Below are 23,134 nucleotides of genomic sequence, written 5' to 3' on the forward strand. Positions count from 1 at the left end.
TGACTAACCAAAATCTATCGACAATTTCAATTCCACTTTCACAGACACGACCACTTGCCATTGGTGCGGAGGGTTTGTCCAGGTAGGCAAGCAAAAGCTTTCATGATTCAATTTTGTATATAATTTGGATGTTTCTTTTTTTTCGTATTGAGGTGATGAATGGAGATTGGTGGGGATTGGGGGATTGAGGGAGGTTATATTTTCCATTGAACCGCAGCCGCATTAACAAAACTAATACAAAACAGCAACAGCTGCTGCTGCTTCATGCTCTGTTGGCTCTCGAGAGTTGTTGGCATGCAAATCAGTTGGCCACTTTTTGTTATTTTGCTTCTTTTTACTTCTTTTTCTTGACGCTAATGGCCGCAAATTGCAATCGGAGCAGCCTAATTAGACCCCCATTTCGGGGTTCTGCAGTAGCAACAAAGCAGCGGCGGCATCTGTGGCGAATCTTTTCATTTTGCAATTGCTTTGAAGGGGCGGTGGAATGGGTTATGGGGTAGGGCAAAACAATAGACTGAGTTTAGCCCACTTAGCATACATATGTATCTCTCACTATGATTAACAAATTCTAAATATCTGTCTATGTATCTTTTTCCTTCTTCCTGCACTTACCAAAAAAACATGCTGCCATTTTAACCATCTCATCATGTGAACCATATTAACTAAAAAACTAATCTATTGTAATCTATTCAATATAGACTACAATTTGGGGAGCAACAGGTACTATTTTGTGATTTCATTTTAGCCATCATTGTGCTCTGTGCCATTAATTTATTATGTATACTACACTTAAGTTACAACTGTATTGAGAATTGTAATTCTTGCACGTAAATGACATTTAAAATTGATCAAATAGATAATGGTGGTGTATACGAACTATGCGGCTTTAAATTGTATACGATACACAATTAGAGTTATCTACTAACATCTAGTATATAAGTATTATTAATAAGAAACTTTTAAGTATTGTTACTGAAAAACTAAACACTGTTTGTCAACTGTTTTAATTGCATGCGGCAATTAAATAGACTCCCAAGGTAAACCAAAACTAAAACCTTATCAAATTCATTGAGAAAAATATGATTTAAGCTAAAACATGAAATTCTTTTTTTATGGTATGGTAAAAATAGTTGAACTTTCCACTGAGTGTTGTTCAAGTGGTATTTGGCTAACATATTTTTCTCAGTGTATGTAGACATTTATTAATTAACATGGCATGAACTAACTAAATAGAAATCTAATGCAAACTATTTGAAAGAAAGCTTCTACTTTCCCATTATATTCTAATGTAGGTACAAATCCAACTAATATAACATTCTCTTATCCACAGAAGTAAGCCCGAATATACCAGTTATACCACACACTTTCCGATGCTCCATTTGCACTGCAATGATTCCACAGTGGCAGCAACAACAATAATTCGTCACCATCAGCAACAGCATACGGGATGCCACAGCAACGGCAACGGCAACGGCAACAACGGCAGCAGCAACGGCAGCAACAACACGTGTCCGGCTTTAAGTCAAACACGTCGCCACACAATAATCTCTACAACGTTGACCAATTACAATCAGCAATTGGCTGCGGCAGCCACATTACCCGGAACACCGCGACGCGCTTCCATTGGCTGGGATACCAGCAATAGCACCAGCAACTCTAGCAACTCGAGCAACTCTATTTCAACAGAGAATCCTACAATACCGCATCATCCAAATGCATATAAGCCAGTGCGTATAACATTGATCGGTGATCCACAGCTACCACAACCAAATGGCGTTAAAATGCGCTACACAACAAATGGCTGTCAGAGTGTTAAGGTGAAGAGCAATAGTAATGGGCATGGCCCATCTCCACATTATCAGCCGTTATATAACAGCAACAAGATGACAAACCCAACCGTAACTATAGTCTGATTTGGATACCAGTTTCTTCAAACACACACTCACACTCAAAAAAAAAATCCAATTTTTTGGATTAATTTTTTTTTTTTTGTTTGTCGTCGCAAGTCTTCAAAACGAAATGAATAATTAAAGTAGGAGAAATAGAAAATAGTAGATACCGAGTATACACATATTTCTATTAGATATAATTGCTCTTTTTTCCCCCCCCCTCTTTCACTTTGGATAAACGTGTCTACGTATACTCAATATCTATTTCTTAAGACAATTCTGAAACACAAAACTGAAAATGAAAAGGAAACTGTGTAACATCAAGAGCCTCCCAAAATATATACACACATAACTATAGTATATTCTCTATGTACAATATGCGGCAAAATTAATTAATAAATATCTATAATTATATTAATATATATATATATACAAATTAGTGGAATATTAAACTAACTCCTTTGGGGGAACAATAAACAAAACGAAAAAGAACCCCAACAACATATGCAATTATCATTGTTAATTATGTTTGATTAAGTTAACACTTTTTTTTTGTTTGCTTTTTTTTCTTCGTCTTTTTGTCGTCGGTATAAGTAGATTTTTTTTGGGATCTAATTTGATTGCAAATTCCATTATGCAATAGCACAATAAACATAAATTAATTATAATTATTCGATATAATATTTAATATATATATACTTATTGTATTGTACGTAAACAAATTCGCTAAGCCTATTAAAAAGAAAAGTTATAAACAGTAAACTAAATGTGTTTGTTCTAGGAAATGGGAAATAAACAAACAAAATATTAAAGTTGAAGTGCAGAAATTGTTATAAAAGTTAAAACAAATAAAGTAAGTCGTCTCGCCGACTTTGTTATACCATGCACCAGGTGAAACAATGCATATGCTATCTCGCTCACCCTTACAGACACCCGTGCACTATAGCGCCGCCAGTAGCCAACGGCCAACTCCGTCCTTTTGAACCGCCTAGTAAAACACTTGTATACGTATGTATATATCGCGTGTTTTTAGTCCGATTTTAATCAAATCGGTAGATCAGTAGATATGAAATACGACTAACTAGTGTGCCGAATTCGATTTTGTTAGTTTTTTCTAAATTATGGAGGCGAAAGTGGGCGTGGCTAAAAACTTTAAATAATCATAATCTACGCGAATATTAAACAAATCTAAGTACCAAATTTGGTGACTTTAGCTTTGTTAGTTTTCGAGAAAATCAATTTTATTAAATTTACGTATGCGGAGGGGGCGTGGCAAAAAAAAATAAACTCGATAACCGTACATTCTACGCGAATCTACATACCAAATTTAGCTCCTATAGTTTTCGAGATGTAGGTGCTCATACGAACGGATGGACATGGATCGTCTCGGCTGTTAATGCTGATCAATAATATATATACTTGATGAAAAAGCTTCCTTCTGTCTGTTACATACATTTTGGCGACTTTAATATACCATTTCATTCTATGCGTGCATGGTATAAAAATTCGCTAAAATGACAGAGAAAGACGTTTAGAAAGAATGCAATGAAATATGTAGTTCAAAGAGGGAGAGAGAGAGAGAGAGAGAGGAAAGAGATTTTAGCAACATAATTCTACGATAACAATTTTGGAATGATGATCCTTCATGTTGCGCCCGCAGTTTTCTCAATCTCTCAGACTAGCTTCTGTTTACAGCTGACTGAGAATAACTTTGTGGCCCACACAGCTGTGCGAAGATTCAATCAATGACGTTCTAAACCGGCTCTGGAGAACAGAAAATATCCATACCCACACACACACACAAACACACAGGTACCATGCGAATCCCCCCGTCAGTTGTGATCGGACGTTTAAGCAGGAATGTTGTCGAATTTCCAGTGGTTTTGGCCGTTGGCTTTATGGCTTGTATGTCGGTGCTTCCCGCGGTGCACAGCTCAAGTCTGTAATCCCCGCGGCTGGCGTAACTACGAATGCAGCGAATTGGCTAGTCTAGAGGATTTAATAAATTCTGAAGGCTTGTCCACTGAAACTTGGCATACGCTGAGCATACGAAATGAGCTAACCGAACTGGCTATTGGTCCAGGTGAGTGCAAAAGAGGATGACTTGTTTTTGGATGACTCGTTGCTATCACTTTTGCAAACTGCAGCTTATTCGTTTGACCAGCGATTGGCTAGTCTAACCAACTTGGATTTATCTCGAGTGACACGATTGAAGCTCTTTGATGGAGGATTCTCAAGTCTTCCCCAATTGCGACATTTAAATATCAGCCATTGCGGATTAGAGAACCTGCAGGGGAACCACTTTAGCCTGGACTCGGCCCTACAAATGCTCGATGCCAGTCACAATGGACTGACAACTCTTACAAAGGATGCCGTTGGCAATTTGCACAAATTGATTTATGCAAATTTCACATACAATTCCCTGACAGTTTTCGAAATGTCAAACATGCCGTTGCTCTACCGTCTGGACCTGAGTCACAATCAACTGATTAATGTGAGCTTCGGTGTGTGCCCCCATTTGCAGCAGCTCTTGCTCACCGATAATCGAATGTCTCAGGTGAGTGTTACCGATGCAGATATAAAGTACCTTTAGCTTAAGACAAACAGAACGAGAATCTTAAACAATCTAATCGTAAACAGTCTCTAGTCGGGGCATTGAATTGTCGGTGTTTGGTTAGTTAACCGCAACGAGCCCTTTGTAAAAGTGTTATGCTGCAGCAAATTGTCAGTTAACCGAAACGATCTTTACCTATGTACATACCCATAGAATATATTCAAATTATATTTGTTTAACTATAACGCTTTAAGTCGGGAGAGAGAGAGAGAGAGAGAATCCATCGACATTTGATCCAATATATACTAAGTAATGTTGATATAGGTTTTTTTTTGTCTCAAAGTAAAATACCATTAGTAAAAATTGACGTATTGAAACTATTTATAATAACCGACTCACCACTTTTACTACATATCAAATAGTTTTAGAATCGTCACAAGATTAATATTTTGAAAATTTACTGAAAATACCTCAATATACATATGTAATAGTTTGAAATTGAAACTCACTATTATATCAATATTGACTTAAGCTTGCTCACCCATATTGCTCACTAAATGGAATCCATTCAATCGCTGCTTCTTATTCAATCTGTATGAACGTGCCGATCCACTATAACCAGCCGATCTGTAAATAAATTATTAGAATAGTGAAAAATACATGGACTGAACTTTGAGGTTTACCTTACTTTGCTTCCAATCATTCTGTAAATTTGTCAATATACTGTAAATCTTATTGTTTATATGTTTTGCTTGAGGTCAGGAAGTTTGCTTTTAAGGTGGAAATTTGTTTATACTGATTCCAAGCATTTTGTCGATTTCTCTTTATTATTTGTACATATGTAAGTAGATTTTGTTTACGTTAGACTTGATTTACGAAATCGGTTAGTAAACGTTCCAAACAAGAATAGTTATAAAGAGGACGGTAATTGAAATTCACTTTAGAACACCCACGTCACAGCTGATCCTGCAGCTTTTTTATCTACGCATGCGCTGAGGGCTCGATAACGAGTTGGCGCCAATACAACGAAAACTGTGTTGCCATTTGTATTCTTTTGGATTGCATAACATTTATCACTTTGTCTGAAATGAATTAATTGACTAACAAATTGTTAACATAAATTTTTTTCTTACTATCAGTAACATTAACACTTGTTATGGTAACTTTTGACCAACACTATCAATATGTTTGTGGGCTTTCAACACTAGTCGGTCAATGGTACAATTTTATATTATTTATAATATAATTATTTATAAGATAACGGATTCCAATTTTGTAATTTTTGTATGTTTCTAGTTAGATGTGAACACATTTCATGGTCTACACGGGCTTTTGGAACTGCATCTAAGCTACAATCAATTGACAACCATTACTTCAGACACTTTTAAACCATTAACACAGCTGCGACTGTTGAATCTATCTCACAACTACCTGGATGCACTACGTCCTCAGGTTTTTGGAGCTGCACAGGATTTCGCAATAAATCTACATCATTTAGACTTATCAGGCAACAGGATTCGTCTGCTGTTCGAGAATCAGTTTCGTGTATTGCCTCGCTTGCAGACGCTGGACGTATCCAAGAATAGCATAGCTAGTCTAAGTCCTGGACATTTTACTGGTCTGGGAACACTACGAAAGTTGTATCTGCAATCCAATGATATTCTGGAAATTAAAGCGGGAACATTTGCGGGACTCTCCAATCTGGATACATTAGACTTGTCGCACAACGATCTGGAATACTTTGATGAGTATGAATTTGGTGGCAATACTTTGGCCCGATTACGCAAACTGAATCTGAATGCCAACAGCATAAAGTATTTGCATCCGTTGGCTTTCTCCTCGCTGCCTTTTTTGGAATACTTATCACTGGGCCACAACGAGCTACATTCGCTGGATGTGCGTATGTTTTTGCCAATGCGACATCTTCAAAAGCTGCATTTGGGTCACAATCTGTTTGATGAAATTGGGCCTGATGTTCTGGAAAGTCTTAGCAATGTAATGGAGCTGCTTATCGACAATAATAAGTTAACCTTTTTGGCGAATGCCAACGATACATTTCCCAATCTTAAACGGATAGCCATTGAGGGTAACCCCTGGCAATGTGCCTGCTTCGTTGAGCTGGAACGTTGGCTATCTGCAAGACAGATAATATATTTACGCGAGAATACAGGTTATTACAAAGGCGAGAGGCCTCTGTGCGTCATTACTGCTGTGGAATACTGTGTGCAGAATTTACAGGCGGTGCGAAAACAGGGCATCATTCATGATTTTGAAGAAGAGCAGGAACAGACGCACTTACCCAGAGAAGATTTGAGTGACGAAGAAGACTGACAAACGAAACAATTTCGTGGTTTATATACATTAATGGCCCTTGAGGCTTCTTCTGATAAGCAGTTCTGGGTTCATTATTATTAAAGATATTCTTTTTTTAATTTATACTGCATAACAAAATCGTTTTTCATAGTGAATAGAACCAATCAACTCGATGGCCGTCAATCCAAACGTTGTGCCCCTAAAAGATGCTACAGTTATCGTCTCATTGGTCAGCCTCAGGTTAGGCTAAAGATCGAAACACACACACAGTCACAAAATCGTAGGCAAATTGATAGCATTTCTTTAAAGTAAACTTGATAAAATTTGAAAAAAAAATATTTCTCGGACACAGAGTTGAAATATATTAGCTGGATTTTATCATCTTGAGGACATAATTATCGTATCTTGCGTCTCACAGTGGTTTTCATCTACAATTTAACAACTAAAACTCGAGTCGTTTAGGCGGACTTAACGCGCAGAGCCAAGGCGCTCAGATCGGCAATGCATTTGTTAAGGGTCTCCTTCTCCTGCTGGGGCGAGATGCTAGACAGAACATTGGACACAATCCAGTTGACCATGTGTTTCTGGCTAAGACGACGCTCAACGTGACGGCATTCCACCTGGTAGTCCAAGCGGCGCTTGACTTCAGTGTAGACATTCATGGCACGCTCGCGGAAAGCAGCCTCCAATTGCAATGCGATGTTCTCCTTCTTGGCATCCATCAGCAGCAAAGCACCATCAGCACGCCATTGCTCCTTTTTCTCAGCTTCGATGGCATCAGCGAGAACTTTGAGTTCAGCCTCACGGCCCTCTTTCCATTCTGATTCGATTTTCTGTCACAGGATCACATACAACTTTTTATAGTCCCAACGGTTAAATTTTATGCCATTTTTGTTACTTACATCGATTTCACCATCAGCCCAGCGGGCGGCAACAGGTCCCAGCTTCTTAACAGCAATGATGGCCATGATACCGAGCGACAGACCGCTGTAGTATTCGTGTTCCATGACATAGATTTCCTTGGAGCACAAGTAGGTGATCAGACCCACACCGAATGTATAGGGACCGGTGACACCAGTCTTGTTGTAGAAGAACTGGAACCATTCCTCTGGAATGAAACCCAAGCGCACCTTGCCGGGATGTTCAGGACGCTGGCGACGTTCAACGGCACCGCTGGGAGCAGCGGCGGCAGCAGCCGAGCGTGAAGCGACCACGCTCAGAGGGCGCTGGACTGCAATGAAAAAAATATATATGTATCCAAATTTTAATAGCAAATAGTCCAAATCCTTCGTGCAAAAATTTCTTTGCAAACACTTTGACGTTTCGCATTTGTGTTAGTGTGGGTGATTACATAAACCACGATGGCTGACATTGGCGGTGCCGTAACAATTTTCACGGACACTTTGCAGCATACACTTGATGAGGATGAATTACAGATATATGCAGTTGGACACCTTTGGGTGGTCTTTCCTATCTTGGAAACTTACCTGAGAGTAGGGCAGCTCTGGATATCATCTTTTCTATTGCTGGTGCGACAAAGTTTTGCTACAATTAGTATTGCTCCGCTCCGAATTCGACAGTGACAGCTCAAGCCAGTGTGACCCTGATTTTGAGAGAAAATTACACTTACTAACAGGGAATACCAAAATGTAAAAAAATACTAAAATTAGTAAATTTTTAAAAATTGTAGTTAAAACATTGTTTAAAACAGTACAATAAATCGTATGATATTATAATATTTAAGCAAAAAAGAACAATATAAAAAAAAATTAAAATCGCATAAGTTTTAGTATATTTTGATCAACGTCTTTTCCTTTTTGTCTTTGGTCACACCTCAATTTGGTTTCGACGATTCCACCAGTCAATCATTTTATTAAGTTAATTTAATTTCTAAATTTTTGCTACAAATCATATAAAAATGAATTGTTAAACGAATAAAACTGATACACCTGCTTGAGAAGAGTTAGCGATGCGGGCACTGGACACTAACCAATAACAGTAGCAAACAGCAGGAGCCATAGCATGCCAATCAAAAGAAGAAACCAAATGACTTGGAGGCCTTCCCGTTCCCATTCAGATTCCGATTCAGGTGGTTCCAAGCGAGACAGAGTCAGAGCCAGAGGCAAACAAGTGGTTTAGTGAAGTTCAATTAAACTCAATTAAGCGCACAGATCCAAAGCAACTAAGAAACAAAAGCAAAACTTAACGCAGTCGCCAAGAAAACAATTTTTTTTTGACAAAATTCCGCGCCTAACGTGTTCCAGCGAAGGTGGCGGTGGTGGTGGAGGGATTGGAGGTTGTGGTGGTGCTGGCGGTGGTTGTTGTGGTCCAATCCATGGACATAGGCATAATTGGTCTGATTGGCAAGACAGGCAGCAGCACAAGCAGCGGGGTCACTGGAGCACCCCCAATGACAATACGATGGCACAATTTACACTGTGAGTACGCAAAAAGAGCTAAATTAGAGCTACCCTAAGGGGAAAACGGGCGGTGTAGTCCATAAATTTGGGTCAATTTACGTGAAGGTGGGCCAATGGGCGGGGCAGCGGAGAGGGTCAAAGAATCAAATTCCCCCTTAAGCTCTTTAGGCTTTTGTTTATCTATTGTTGGTGGCGGCGCGTAATATTATGCAAGTGAAATCGTCGCACGTCCGCTTCTTGTATCCGACTTCAATACTCTTTTAGTCAGAGGGGAACTTAATCACTCACTTCTTGTCGTCCCCCTCCTGAACTCGTAAAAGAAGAGTGATCCTCGAAAAAAATATTTGTCATTCTAGTAATTATTGCATTTTATGTATTGTTATTAGGAAATTGTTAGAATAAAATATATTGAATTTTTTGTTTCATTAAATCCCCCTATTAGTCAGTCCATTCATGGGTTACGCATGCCTGAATTTGTTAGCGAAAGCTAACAATATCATAAATTAACTATATATACCTATGTATGTATGTATGTACATAATACAAGACAAGCCATATATGGAAACAAGGGGAAACTTGATCGGTTTCAATAGTTCCCACAATTTGCAATGAAAAATAAATACAAATCGTTAGAAACTATCGGACGTATGTAAGAGATCTTTTCCTACTGGGATTGGATTTCTTGGTATTTGTCGTGTATCTACTCCTCACTAATGCAGAAATCATGAAAATCAAAAATTAACATTTATTTTGTGGTCTCTTTGCTTGTTTGCTTGCCAACGCCTCCGCCGATGCCCTGCCTCTGTCTGTGCCTGCTGCCTGCGACTTGGTCGTGTCTATGGCATTGTCCATGCACTGTCCTCTCCATCGCATCGCATCGCGTCTTTGTTTTGCCCAATTAGCTACAATAAACACAGTTCGCCGCCCAGTAGTAACGACAGCAAACGATTGGACTGTGAACATGTGCCTCTGTGTTCCGTTAACGATGTGCAGCTAAGATTTCTGGTGCCCGATGACTTGACCGAGGTAAGGATATTTTTACCAATAAATTCAGTTTTTAAAATATATATATTTGCTCATTTGATGGTCCGCAGGTCCGCCAGCTATGCCAGGAATGGTTCCCCATCGATTATCCACTATCATGGTATGAGGATATTACCTCAAGTACGCGCTTCTTTGCCTTAGCCGCTGTATATAATCTGGCCATAATTGGTTTAATTGTTGCCGAAATCAAACCGTATCGAAATGTTAATAAGGAGGTAATAGCCAATATGAGTGATAGTGATGAATTGTACACCAGGCTGAGCGGTTTTCACATGCAGGATAAAGGCATATTGCCCGACTCGATGGGACGTCATGCGGACGTTGGCTACATACTGTCACTGGGCGTGCATAGGTCGCATCGACGAAATGGTATTGGTTCGCTCTTGCTAGATGCCCTGATGAATCACCTGACGACTGTCGAACGGCATTCGGTGAAGGCCATCTTCCTACACACACTGACCACTAATCAACCTGCCATATTTTTCTACGAGAAACAAAGGTGAGTGTGAGATTCCCCTTAATATTGGCCTTTGTAACATTTGGTTGGCGTGTCCAAAGTCCATTAATTCCCTTAAACCGAAACCCAACCAACAATCACATCAATTTCATTTTTGTTTTAGATTTACGCTACACTCGTTCCTGCCCTACTACTACAACATAAGGGGCAAGGGCAAGGACGGCTTCACCTATGTGACCTATATAAATGGCGGCCATCCACCTTGGACCTTATTATATCCTTTTACAAAATGCTTTTACTGTTTCGCTTTGTTAATTTTTCTTTTTATGGTTTCCTTGTACTTTTGGTTGCCCTCTTAACTCTCTGCCACACAGATCACATCAAGCACTATGCTTCCAAGGTGGGACACACCAGCAGCTTCTGCGTATGGATGGCATCGCGTGTCCAGTCGGTGGTTCGTTGGTTATACCACAAGCTCTTGACGCGATTTAATTTTATTGAATGATTGAGCCAACTGGATATAGGATGGAAAATAGATGGCATTGGCGACAGAGCAAACACACACACACACACTCACTCACACATACATGCAGCAAAAGAAACATCCTTCCGAATAATGCAAAATGTTTATGATAAGTGTTAGGTGCATTATATCATTCAGTTGACCATACACGCACCGCTCGACTCACCCACTCACTCATACACACACACCCACACACACAGAACTCACACTCTCATTGTAAATGTTAGACCACCCAATCATACAATCATTTCGTTTTTTTATATATATATAAAAAAGAGAGAAAAAAACAGCAACAAGCTAAAAAGAAAAAAATGAAACGAATCAACAACAAACATAAGTCGAAAGTTGTAAAAAGAAAATAACAAACAAAAAACAATTTTATACCTGTATTATTACGTTTTAAAAACATATTTTCCGTTCAATGCTGTAAATAATTGTCCGACGTTATATTTTTCTTCGCTATTTGTTGTATTGTTTTAAATGCTGTGGCTTCTTCAGTGATTTTGATACGACTTCTCTTTTATGTTCCCTATATACCAGCTATATATGTATATATTTATATGTATAGTGTGTATGTTTACCTAAAATTTCATTATTTCTACGCACAAGACAAGTCATTTAGTTAGTTTAGAGAGAACACAAGAAAGAAAAATTAATAATAATAAATACAAAAAACAAACGAAATATATATAAGATGCTCATGCTTTAATGCTTAATTTATATGCACGCAAATAGCTCTCAACTGAAAGATCAACAAGAAACAGCAAACACATATGTCTATAGTATTGCTATATATGTATATACATATGTGTTTGTATAACAAAAGGCATAAAGATTAAAACAAAAAAAAGAACGAAAACCTCTGTTTGCTATTTCTATAGTATTTTGTAAAAGTATTTTATAAATGAAAACAAACACAAACCAATAATTGTTTCGCAGCTAATTCATACTATTTTAGACACAATTTATTTAGCAAATTGTAATATTTTTTAAAATAAAAAAAAAAACAACTTGTAAAGTTATAAATAACTTTTCCTTGTATTTGGAATGAAATATCTAAGAGAGAAAGTATCTGATACTTTGCACTTGCAGTGAATAAAGCTAGGACAAAACTTGGCCATTTTTCATTGATGATGATAAATTGATTCACATTTTAAGCATTTGAGAATTTAATAATGTAAATATTTTACGACAACCACCAAAAAGTATATGGTTTGGTGGTTTGCATTGGAAAGTCATTTTCCATAATGTTGATAATAAAAGAAAAAAGAGAAACTATATAAGTATTTATCTTGTTATCGTTTAAGCTCTTACTTTATTTTGTTAAGTATAAAAAAACAAAAGTTTCTTTTTTTTTAAAAGCGGCGTGCTTGGCCAACAGCCTGAGAAGTACTTGGCGCTGTTGTCGCTGGTTTTGTTGGATCCTCTAGGACACGCACCATCATTGAAGATTTGGGACCAGTGCACCACGTAATGCCATGCTCATCGATTACGAACGTCTCCAAAGTGACTTGGAAGTGTCCGCCACTAGAAATGGGCAGCAGAAAACTGCCCGATAGAAAATCACGCTGTGGCTTAACTATCTGATTAAGGGTGACGGTATCGCTGGTCGGTGGCTTCATGTCTGCTGTAGTTGAGCGCGGCGGAGGCGTAATTAGCTGCGACGTGAGGCTTAGTTGGACAGTGTCAACGCGACGGAAATGCTTCTGTTGCTTGCTAAAGTGCTGAAGAACGCCCTCCACTTTAATAACCAAATTGCTGCCCGACTGCACATTGACCGGCTCAGTGGAACTGCGTGGCTGTGGACTAACCGATAGTTTGATTTGTGTTGATTGTAGGATTTGGAAGAAATAGCGTGGTAGACATAATGGCGTCTTGGTGATTATCTCAATTTGGGCAATTATCACTTCTAGATGGCGATTGCTAATTGTTTTGGGCATCTCTTGGGGTAGATTCTTTTGCATTTGCTCCATGCGCTGGCAACTGGCAGCAAAATATCGTGTCTCCGGGTGATTGCCAGTGGTAAGAAAGACAGGCGGTTCTGGGGGCGTGGCATAGCAAATCGACTCAATTATGTGAGCAAAGAAAGCACACTGGAACTCGGAAACCTCAAGGAATTCCAACGTGACGTTATCAGCGTCAAAGGATGACCTATACAGGCGAGCATACGTTTCTTCGCAGGCTTTCACGGCCTTGACCAGCTTTCGGAGCTGATTGGTCACATGTCCGAACTTTTGTAAATAATCCCGAGAATTCTGAGCCAGACTGCCAGCAATGGCCGGCGGTGGCACAATGACTTGGGCATTTTTCACGGTCACAGCCAAATGAAGCGTCTGCAGATATTGCGCTCTAATCTTGAGAAATTCCAACTGGAATGTGCAAGGGTGCTGGGGCGATGAGCACGCCCGCATGCTGGCCAATGCCTGCTGGTAAAGATTACTTGCCGCCTCCAATCGCCGCATCAGTGGAATCAAAGGCTGTGGCGCCTCCTTAGGAGCATAGTTATCCCTCATGTGATTATACTCCAGGCCATAATTGAGTACACATTCGGCCTGAGATATTTGCGACAGAGCCACAAGGAAGTAGTGCATGTGATCGCTGATCACCATCTGTGAGATCTTTGTATAGATATGGGCAGCCACATAGTGGTGGCCATAGCGACTTGCAGTTCGTGCAATCCTGTACAAGGTCCAGCAATTGAGACGTCCCAGGCACTTTTCAAAGCAATTCACCACCTTTTGGGGCAGATAGCAACCCATAGTGCTCTGCAGGACCAGGGCACTGAGAATCTCCACAGTACGTAATTGTTGCTCTCCGGCCGTTTCCATATCGATCAGTTTGTTCAGCTTGCAGAGAATCAATGGCAGGCGCGAGAGCATAGGATTAACTTTGGGCGGCGCAGGCTCATCTGTGTCCATAGCTTCTGGTACATTCAATCCCTCCGATGTGGCGAAGGCATATTTACGCAACTGGAAATGCTCACAGAGTCCAACGAGAGCCTCGCAAATAAGTTCCGAATTGGCTGGCGGATATTGGACATTATCACCCAGTGTATTGGTCACCATCTCAATGAAATCTGATCCGAATTCCGCATTGGCTTGTGTTATTCTAATTCCATACGCCAGCACTCGTCTCAGGTCACGGGTGCATTCTGCTCGTCGGGCCGTGCACAATAGCAGACCTTCCATATGCAAATTTACCATGTGCAGAATATCGTCCACATTGATTTGACTATCACGACGCTTCAAGCCGAAGGCCGCCAGGGCCGATAGCACAGCCATGGCCTGTGTGGCGGTCGTATAATCATCCAACTTGCTTATACACTCCAGACACACTCGCAACAAGGCAGCACGATGCTCTCTGAGTAATTGCTGGCATGTGAGTGGACACTCGCTAAGCTTCAGCAGTATGGAGAGAAACAGAAACTGTTCCTGGGCATTGGTGCAGGCATCGAATTTGACAATTAGCTCTCCAATAGCCGGCTTGGGCCAGGCGTGGACACTCTGTTTGCCGGCCAACTCGTTAAACGAACGAAGCACCTGGATGCGCACTGGTGTCCGCAGATCTTGCATAAAATTGAGAAGCACATCCAGTTGGCTAGGTACACCCACCAGAGTGCGAGCTGACAATTGTGTGAGTGTATCAATGATGGCAACCACAAAACTCTGGGCCGGATATTTTGGCAGCAGATCCAGACACAGCTTGCTTACCAGTGCCGCCGTATTGGCATTGTGGTGCATGTGCCGCAACACAGGAATCAGCAGTAGCTTCATGGGCACCGGTACTTGAAGCGACTCAATCATATCCGAGATCTTGGCACACATACTAATGGCAAAGGAGCTCGACTGGGCGGCAAAGCAACTGCTGGCATAGATGGCCGCTTCCACTTCGACCGTATCGTGGCTATCCAGGGCTCGGCGAATGGCATGATGAACCTGTTGCTTTTCGGGTATAACGCGAGACACGGCGCCCAGGGTGCGTAGAAGCAGTGCACGTGCCACCGGATCATTCGAGTGCATCACCATAAAGATGCGTCGCACAAAGTTATCAATGTTGAGAATCTTGTCCAAATGATTCTCGCTTTGCTGGCACACACGGAGCACCCAGAAGCGCAGCAGATTCGAACCGCTGACAAAAAACTCGGCCAACTTGATGAATGATGAGTTGATTAGAATCGGAAATGGGTACTTCTCGAAGAGGCGTGGGAAGCGTACAATTGCCTCACACTGAATACCCTGTTTGGCGCTCCGTAGGCCTTTATCCAGCTCCATGAGCACCGCATTAGAGTCATGCTCATTTTCGTTGAGGAAGGACTCATTGAAGGTGCTAACGCGGGTGCCAGTTAAATGTGACATTTTTCTGGAATCCTTCACTATTCACTATTGGGTTTTCTTTTTACTGGTTTTACAATATTTCAAAAGTATTCGGTAAACAAAAAAAAAACAAACAAAAATCACACCGGCTTAGAATCAGTGTGACCGTATGCGCGCGCAAAAAAAATATCGAATTAGTTGGACATTTTCATTGTTGTTAATGGCAAGTGGGCAGTTCAATGTCGAATGCTTGTGAAATTGTTGTATTTTGAATTATTGTATTATGTTTGTTTTAGTTAAAGGTTGGTTGACGGCCGTCTTATTTAGTTAAATACTCCTTTTTTAATATTTAAATGCACTCCCTACAGATGAAGAGAAATTTGTGTTGTTACCCGTCAAGAAATTTTACACAGTAGGACGACTTTCGACTGATTTGGTACTCAAGGACGACCTTAGTATAAGCCGCACCCATGTTCGGCTCCATCTACCCCAAACGGGGACGGATCAGGAGCTAAGAATAGAGGATCTTGGCTCTAAATATGGGACATTCCTAAACGCTGACATTGCCAAAAACAAAAAAATGGAAGCCAAGGTTCTAGTGCCGGTTAAAGTGGGATCATCAGTTCGGTTCGGAGCCATGTCCAGTGTCTGGAATGTTACCCAGTTAAATCTGGTAACGGCCACATCGTCACTAACGCGTTCCCAAATACAAGAACTTGAGCAATTGCTTATGCCTTTGGGCGGGTCTGTGGTTCAAAACTGGACAGATCAATGCAATTACTTGACCATGAATGACGCTTCAGTCACATTAAAGCTTCTGCACGCTCTGCTAGATCATACACTAATTGTCACATGCTCGTTTTGGCGTGATCTGCTTGAAGCTGCTCGACGCGTTCATGTCACAGATGGATGGCCCCAACCGCAGGACTATCAGCCAACCAATCTAGATGTTAAGTGGCGTCCAGAACGAACCAAATTGTTTGAAGGCAAAACATTTGTCTTTATGAACCGCAAACACTTTGATATGTACGGTTTAGTGGTGCAAAAGGCCGGCGGTGCCTGCAAGGATCTCATCTCTGGTGTACGCAAAACTTTTTTAACGAAAAAGGATGTGATTGTCATCCAATATGTGCCATCGACTCAATCACAGGCCACAGAGACTATTAACAGTATCCAGGGTAAATGCTGCTTATATTGTTTTTTTTTTATTATTTATCTGAGAAGTAATTGTCATTGGTTTTTTTACACTTCTAGAAATTTTGGAACAGGCCGGTTTACGTATAATCCAAGAATACGAAATCGGCATGGCCCTGATAAATTGCTCAACCAAGGAGTTTTGCAATCCAGCTCAGAGTCTTGTTTTCGATTCCATGCCCACAACGGAATCCATGACCTCATCTCTGGCAGCCAATTCATCGATTATTGTACCCAATACCGAACAGGCTCAGGGATCTAAATGTAACGTAAAAAAAGCCACAGTCGAAGTGGTGATCTCGGACTCGGATGACGATGGTAACAATCCAGAATCAAAGTCAAAACGACCTAAGAGAATCACAGCCACAAGTACACAGAAGGCTGTGCTCAAACGTAATCCATCACAGTTTGTGAGTTCATCCGACGAAGATGAGCCCAAAAAACAGACGTCACAAATGACGAGAAAACGAAAGATCTCGGATAACTGTGCTAGTTTGGTGAATTCCCCTGACGAGGATAAAAATGTTAGCAAACCTAAAAAGCAAAAATCAAATAATATTATGTTTGTTGATTCCTCTTCGGATAATGATGATACTGATGACGAAAGGAAGATGAAATCAGTGCCACCTCCTAAAAAGACACAAAAAACTAAAGCAAATGAGCCAGCTCTAGCAGAGAATTCAGAGAAAAAACGAAAGATTGCCCCTGCCCAGCCAAGACGTTCCCCTCGTTCTGTGAAGGCAACAACAACGGAGCCGGAGAAACAACTTAACTTAATAGCGGCACAAGAGCCGAATGAAAGTCATAGTGATGAGGAGAACCTTTTCCAATTTAAAACCACAAAAACAAATAATTTTCCTGCTGTAAAAGAAAAGCCCGTCGAGCAACCACCACCTCGTATTAGTGTCCGTAACTTTTTGGAAAAGTCTCAGAATCGTTCGGTCGTCGAGTCTTCTGAGCGTCATCGTCAGGCCCAACCAGCTTCACAATCAGAGTCGCGCAAGCGCCTACGTTTAGAGCTCTTAAATGAAAGCGACAGTGGCAATGAAGACAATTTATTTGACTTTGGTGAAAGCAAGAAACAGAAGCGAAATTTAATGCTAAATGTTAGTGGAGAAGATTCCAATGACGATGGGCTCTTTAATTTTCAAACTAAAGCTAGACCCGATCAGAGCAGCTATGATAAACAAGGAGATCAGGATTCCATATGCACCGAACCATTTTTACCCAATGCAAAAGTCGAGGTGAAGAAATCAAAGTATGTAGTGCCCCAGCCACAGCTAAAGTCACGTGAAGTCAATGTCAGTGGCTGGTTATCGTGTGGCGGGCCACACGGTAAGCTCAAGCTTGAACCAAATCAAAGCCTTGAAGGTAAATCACTTCCAGATACTTTACTTAAAGTAAAGCACGAGATTGGAATGGGTGTAAAGGAAGAAATGATCGATGATACTACAGAGGCATGGGTTCTCTCGATGAAGGATAGCATTCAGGTGCAAATGTGTAGCTTAAATATCAGCTCACGTTTACCTGAAGGGGTGGATGCCACTGCCAATGAAGTTTCTACAATCGACAAGTACACTGGCCGCAAAAACTTTAAGAAATTTGTTAGGGTAAGTAGTAGTAATTATTGAAAACGAGTGAGATAGCAGCATCCTACGGTGGCGTCGGGTGCTGAATAATTAAGGGGGACTTAAATTAAATGAACTTACATTTGGTCCAGGTTCTTCATTTTCCTTCCTTTTTTGGAGCGTGTACAATAACCAGTTAATCCTATAACAAATTTTAAATATTGCAATCACATGAATCATTTATTTTTCCCCGTAGAAAACCAATCTGCATCCACAGAAGCGTATTTTGGAAATGAAGCGACTGCAATTGGCCGACGGCATGGTGGCTCCCGTCTAACACGGATAATTTTCAACAATTTTTTTTTCATTTTTCTTTAATGTTTTATGTTTTTTATTTTGCTGCTAATAAACTTACGAAAAATGGTTAAAGCCTTTTTGTTTTCTTTGGCTTGGAGTTTGTTTTGAAAAAGCGTTCGAGCCGTCAACCATTCGTTTTTGGGTATGGTCTTGGTCACACAACTGGCAGGTACTGGGCTCTTGTTACGCGCTTTTGATTCTCGAGCAATAAATTGCTTGACATCCTCTATTGTGACTAACGAATCGACATCGAATTCTACCTGGTTAATGGGCTTTCTTGCCTGGACCGCAGACTTGCGTTCAATCACAGTGCCCACATCAGATTTAATTTCCTGCTTGGCCTTCTCCACTTTCGTGATCAACGGTGGAGGTTTGAGTAATACAGTCGAGGAAGGAATAGCACTAGCTGGGTCATCTTGTTTCAGCTTTGTCTTGACCACACTTAATTGCGCTGGAAGTTCATACATCTTAGGCAGAAACTTGTGATTCTCCACTAGGGGAAAGTTCGAAACTTGTGGCCTCAACTTGTTATAAAGGGTCACACATTTATTACTCTGAAGTGAGCTCAGTTTGTTGATCTTGGCCACGGCTGCCATGAGCAGTGTAAGAAATTCCATAAAAAAATTGTTTCGCAGCATTTGAGCAAAATAATTGGCAGCCCCCAAACAGCATTCGCGTATGCGCTCCTGCAGATGGTAGTAGGCTAACAACCGTACCAAAATATACTCAAAACTGCTGCGTGTGGGCAAAGCTCCTGCCAATTCGTCATCACATATGTCAGGTAGAGCACTGCGAAAATGTTCCAACTCACGGGGCAAGTCCAAACGCAGTAGACGGCACAAGGAAGCATTCAGTTTGCATAGATCCCGAAATCCGGGCATATTATGAAACGAGTTCTTTCGACGCGCCATAAGCCGGCCAATCATGGCAGCCGTCTCAGCAAACTCTGTTGCATCGGGCGCTGTCAACTGTTGCAAGTACCTGTTGATGGCCACAAAGATGTGCTTGGCTGCCAGGGTGAAAAAAGGAGAGAACTGTAAAGACTATTTCTAGTCCTTTTTTTGCATGACTTACCAAATTTCGTATCGGTCACCTGTATGTTTACCAGCGGTGGCTTCTTTAATTCAAAATCATTCCAAAAACTTAAATTTCCGCTTTCACATGCCATCCTTAAAAACGTATGTTAGTGATGTGCAAGCATTTTCTTTACCTGCCACAGCTGTTTGGCCGTGTTACGATAGACAGTCGTGAATCTGTAAAATCGAAAAGCAGGTCCAATTCAGGTCTATTGTAAGTTACACTCAGTAAAATTAATTTTAGTTACAGTTTATATTTGCCATAAGCGATTTTTTTTTATAAAATGCACTATTTTTAAGTTTACAGACTTGTCACTGAATTGTTGGTCACACCTGTTACTGCGTTGCCAGAAGTACAACTGTTAATTTTGAAAACTAACATAATTAAGTATTAAAGCCATTTGTTCAATGAAGACTTCGAACCCCTGTGAAAGAAAATAGTATTTCTGGTGCCACTTTGATTTTGCTCGGCAAAACAGAGCATTTAATTAAAAGATAAGCAAACTTCTTTCATTGTATATATAGATATAGACTTTAATATAACCGCCTATCAGCTACAAATTAGGTTCTAATTAGCCTTTATAGATAATACGTGATAGTTAAACCAATTTCAACGAAATATCAGTAGTTTATTAATAAATTGCTTTTTATACAACTTTGGTGCAGTTAATGGCTATTATACATATCCGACTTTCAGCAATAAATATTCACCAAAGCAAAGACGACAAAATGAAAAAAATAAAGAAATTTTTTATAATTTTGGATTTTTATTTGAGAATCTTAAATGTTTCCAAGTGACGGCCATTAATCATAAGGCACATTATCAATTTGTATAGAAAAAATGTCTAAATTTTCAAAGTACCAATAATATCATAGAAGTCTCCATTCTTATTTGTGTTACCCAAGCGACATAGATGAACTTGGTTGCACTGGGCGTTGCCAAAATCGTAATCGCCCCAACGATTTAAAATTTCACTAGCATCGAAATTGCGTGGCATTCTTGTTTTAAGCTGTTTGTTGAACCGATTTTTAATCAAAGTGCAATGCAGGGATTTCCTATTCGTCGTATTGGTCAGATTAAAGCCATTAAAATGCGACACGCATTTATTGGAAAACTGCTCTAGTCGAGGCGCCTCAACATGTGCCCAAACTTTTCGTGTACATTCCGGATCTCCTGGTTGCAAGATTATGCCTTTGATTCGCATATCAAAGGGTGAAGCCGAATCGTTTAGAAACTGTTCGCAATTTTGTAATTCCGCAAGCATTTGCTGTTCGTCGTTCTCATCGGTAAGGGTAAAGGAACATAAGGTTATATGTAAGAAGTTATCCCATTGGTATAATGATTCAGCAATATTTAGCTCGGCTCCCATAACGCATTTCTAAAAAGTGAATAAATGATTAGATCAGATAATCATGATGCATGACTGTTTTGTGTGTACTTTAAACTCCAAGTATCTTTGGCGCACTTCACCCTCGTTTAGGGGAATCACCAGTATATGTGTGGTCCTGTAGATGCGACGCACAAGGCCAATAACCTGACGTATCTCACTTTCTGCGACATTCACATGATCACGATAATTGCTTTTAATAAGCCAATTGTTATTAGTATCGTTGTCATGCGGTTTTTGGATGTAAGCTTTGCTTACATCACAGATTCGTCTAATGGTCTTTTGACCTTTTCCAATCAAATGTTTAGTAAATGTTCTACAAACGAAAGAGGTGTAATCTTTAGTAACTTTATTGCTGGAATTGACTTATGTACCTCGGTATGTGTAGAACTAATTTGTATCCACCTTCGGGCATCTCTTCAATGTTATCTTTGTTGTCTGCATCTTCTTTTGATTCTTGACACTTTTGCAAATTCATATTAAAGCCATATAAATTCTAATATTAGTCTCACGCACAAATAAATTCGAATAGAGATGCGAAAATTTGACAAAATTAATATTACAATACTAAAAGTTCCGACGGAAATGAAGGAAACGATTGTGGATAACGAATATATCGATATTTTTATCAATAATGACAGATCAAGCTTTGAACTGCTGCTCTAAGTTTCAAATGTTATTTAAATAAATATGCATAAATTATTTTTCTTAGCATTGTAAGTAATGTGTCGGTAACTAAAGAATAAAAATTTGTCTACGGAGCATGACATTTACCAGTTTTTTGTTCTTGGTGGGTCTTGTCTAGACGAAAGGTTTGTTGACTTCAAAATGACCGATAAAAATTATGTCCAATCGTGTGTAATGGTCATTCATTAACTGAACTTTTATCGGTTATCTACTTTGATTAGGTACAGTCTATATGTAATGAGTTTTTCCAAAAATACAAAAAAAACATCGTGACAATACGCGTAAATTAAAATAAGTAATTAAATAATTCATTAAACACAACATCACTCAAATAATATGAGTTTATTTATAAAATTCTTTTTTTGTTTAGAAGTTTTCCTATAGTGTCAGAGCATAGACTTTAACATCCCATTTCCAGAACCAGGTATCATAGCCAATAATGGTGAAAGCAATATTATTTTTTCCAAGACCTCCCGAAGTGAGGTAGCAGGATGCATCCGTAGTCGACTGTACAACCGCAATGACTACATTGGTCACTGCCGTTCCCTCTTTAGCATATTGGACATCTAGCTTAGGCTCGGAAGGAGCTCCAAAGTACATCAGTTCCGAAACGGTTTCATAACGCAGAGCATCATCTATAAACAAAATCAGTTGATTAATTTTCAAATTTTGTTGCATGCGTTGCAATAATGATTACTGGTTATGCGAGTTCCCAGAGTCCAGTTCAGCTGATAGGCATCTAGGGCACGATTGACACCGTCGGTCTTGGTTGTATTTTCACGATTCAATCGGATGGCATTTGGGTTTTCCTTCAAGAACTTCTCCGCCTCAGAAGGGCTAATGAATGTCAACGAATAGGCCGGAACCATATCTTTCTCTTCAGGAACTACGGCAGCCTGTGTGAGAGCCACACAAGCGGTAAGTAGCAGCAACGTTTTCAGCAACATGGCGAAATAGATTTTGATTGAAATCGTCAATTCTGTTGCCTTTTTATAAGCACTCTCTTATCACAAATGAACGAAATTTCTCTGCCCACAAAGGAAGGAAAGTTTCTATGCGTAAATGGGTATTATAAAATCGGTCAAGATACTTTAATAGCATAAAAACAAATTGAGCCATAAAGTTTATTTTTGCACGCACTATGCATATGCTAAAGTTTTAGAGCTTAAATATACAGAATTATAATGCCTTAGTTTGAAATTATCATGTTAATATTACCTGGATATTAGGCGTTTACAATTAAATTTAAACAACTATGGTAATCAACCCAACTCACCACAAATTATAAAAATAAAAATTTAAAAATTCCGCCAAACAGATTTTGAGAAAAAATTCAATTTAAACAGTCTGG

The 23,134-nt window shown here is 39.8% G+C and overlaps 9 protein-coding genes across 17 annotated transcripts in view; 4 read left to right on the forward strand and 5 right to left on the reverse strand.

The window, feature by feature from the left end:
* LOC6645323 (pneumococcal serine-rich repeat protein) overlaps positions 1-2,651 on the forward strand; it is a 28,751-nt gene extending 26,100 nt beyond the window's left edge. For 6 of the 8 annotated variants that reach the window (XM_047011969.1, XM_047011970.1, XM_047011971.1 and 3 more), the window contains 2 exons: positions 45-82; positions 1,331-2,651. In XM_047011969.1, the coding sequence (XP_046867925.1) occupies positions 45-82; positions 1,331-1,913 (621 nt within the window). In that variant the 3' untranslated portion in view covers positions 1,914-2,651. Of the gene's footprint in view, positions 1-44; positions 83-698; positions 916-1,330 lie in introns of those variants that run through there. The other 2 variants (XM_047011975.1, XM_023177278.2) reach the window with 2 other exon arrangements.
* A 1,087-nt stretch (positions 2,652-3,738) lies between these two features.
* Positions 3,739-6,879, forward strand: LOC6645289 (insulin-like growth factor-binding protein complex acid labile subunit). The gene is made up of 3 exons (XM_023177452.2): positions 3,739-3,972; positions 4,037-4,446; positions 5,740-6,879. The coding sequence occupies exons 1-3, from the start codon at positions 3,750-3,752 to the stop codon at positions 6,772-6,774; spliced, it is 1,668 nt and encodes a 555-aa protein (XP_023033220.1). The 5' UTR covers positions 3,739-3,749; the 3' UTR covers positions 6,775-6,879.
* A 215-nt stretch (positions 6,880-7,094) lies between these two features.
* LOC6645290 (ATP synthase subunit b, mitochondrial) lies at positions 7,095-8,349 on the reverse strand. Its single transcript, XM_002067952.4, has 3 exons — positions 8,244-8,349; positions 7,659-7,987; positions 7,095-7,589 (listed from the first exon to the last, which is right to left on the reverse strand). Exons 1-3 carry the CDS (start codon positions 8,269-8,271, stop codon positions 7,215-7,217), a joined length of 732 nt encoding a protein of 243 aa, XP_002067988.1. The 5' UTR covers positions 8,272-8,349; the 3' UTR covers positions 7,095-7,214.
* Positions 8,350-8,583: 234 nt separating this feature from the next.
* On the forward strand, positions 8,584-11,464 carry LOC6645291 (N-alpha-acetyltransferase 60). 2 transcript variants are annotated; one of them, XM_002067953.4, is made up of 6 exons: positions 8,585-9,194; positions 10,079-10,202; positions 10,271-10,435; positions 10,499-10,719; positions 10,841-10,951; positions 11,050-11,464. In XM_002067953.4, exons 1-6 carry the CDS (start codon positions 9,178-9,180, stop codon positions 11,180-11,182), a joined length of 771 nt encoding a protein of 256 aa, XP_002067989.1. In that variant the 5' UTR covers positions 8,585-9,177; the 3' UTR covers positions 11,183-11,464. The 2 variants fall into 2 exon arrangements, with proteins under 2 accessions (XP_015033275.1, XP_002067989.1); XM_015177789.3 differs by having other exon boundaries at positions 8,584-9,194; positions 10,271-10,719.
* A 1,022-nt stretch (positions 11,465-12,486) lies between these two features.
* Positions 12,487-15,672, reverse strand: LOC6645292 (integrator complex subunit 7). The gene has a single exon (XM_002067954.3). The coding sequence runs from the start codon at positions 15,553-15,555 to the stop codon at positions 12,556-12,558; it is 3,000 nt and encodes a 999-aa protein (XP_002067990.1). The 5' UTR covers positions 15,556-15,672; the 3' UTR covers positions 12,487-12,555.
* A 59-nt stretch (positions 15,673-15,731) lies between these two features.
* LOC6645293 (nibrin) lies at positions 15,732-18,704 on the forward strand. Its single transcript, XM_002067955.4, has 4 exons — positions 15,732-15,815; positions 15,882-16,691; positions 16,768-18,317; positions 18,532-18,704. The coding sequence occupies exons 1-4, from the start codon at positions 15,797-15,799 to the stop codon at positions 18,610-18,612; spliced, it is 2,460 nt and encodes an 819-aa protein (XP_002067991.2). The 5' UTR covers positions 15,732-15,796; the 3' UTR covers positions 18,613-18,704.
* Positions 18,638-19,835, reverse strand: LOC6645294. The gene is made up of 2 exons (XM_002067956.4): positions 19,707-19,835; positions 18,638-19,641 (listed from the first exon to the last, which is right to left on the reverse strand). The coding sequence occupies exons 1-2, from the start codon at positions 19,798-19,800 to the stop codon at positions 18,650-18,652; spliced, it is 1,086 nt and encodes a 361-aa protein (XP_002067992.3). The 5' UTR covers positions 19,801-19,835; the 3' UTR covers positions 18,638-18,649.
* Positions 19,836-20,455: 620 nt separating this feature from the next.
* LOC111518980 lies at positions 20,456-21,692 on the reverse strand. The gene is made up of 3 exons (XM_023177470.2): positions 21,471-21,692; positions 21,148-21,412; positions 20,456-21,087 (listed from the first exon to the last, which is right to left on the reverse strand). The coding sequence occupies exons 1-3, from the start codon at positions 21,572-21,574 to the stop codon at positions 20,554-20,556; spliced, it is 903 nt and encodes a 300-aa protein (XP_023033238.1). The 5' UTR covers positions 21,575-21,692; the 3' UTR covers positions 20,456-20,553.
* Positions 21,693-22,156: 464 nt separating this feature from the next.
* LOC111518988 lies at positions 22,157-22,711 on the reverse strand. The gene is made up of 2 exons (XM_023177486.2): positions 22,481-22,711; positions 22,157-22,418 (listed from the first exon to the last, which is right to left on the reverse strand). Exons 1-2 carry the CDS (start codon positions 22,650-22,652, stop codon positions 22,162-22,164), a joined length of 429 nt encoding a protein of 142 aa, XP_023033254.2. The 5' UTR covers positions 22,653-22,711; the 3' UTR covers positions 22,157-22,161.
* Positions 22,712-23,134: the final 423 nt, after the last annotated feature.

This window comes from Drosophila willistoni (genome assembly GCF_018902025.1).
Source record: "Drosophila willistoni isolate 14030-0811.24 chromosome XR unlocalized genomic scaffold, UCI_dwil_1.1 Seg143, whole genome shotgun sequence".
NCBI classification, from domain to species: Eukaryota; Metazoa; Arthropoda; class Insecta; order Diptera; family Drosophilidae; genus Drosophila; species Drosophila willistoni.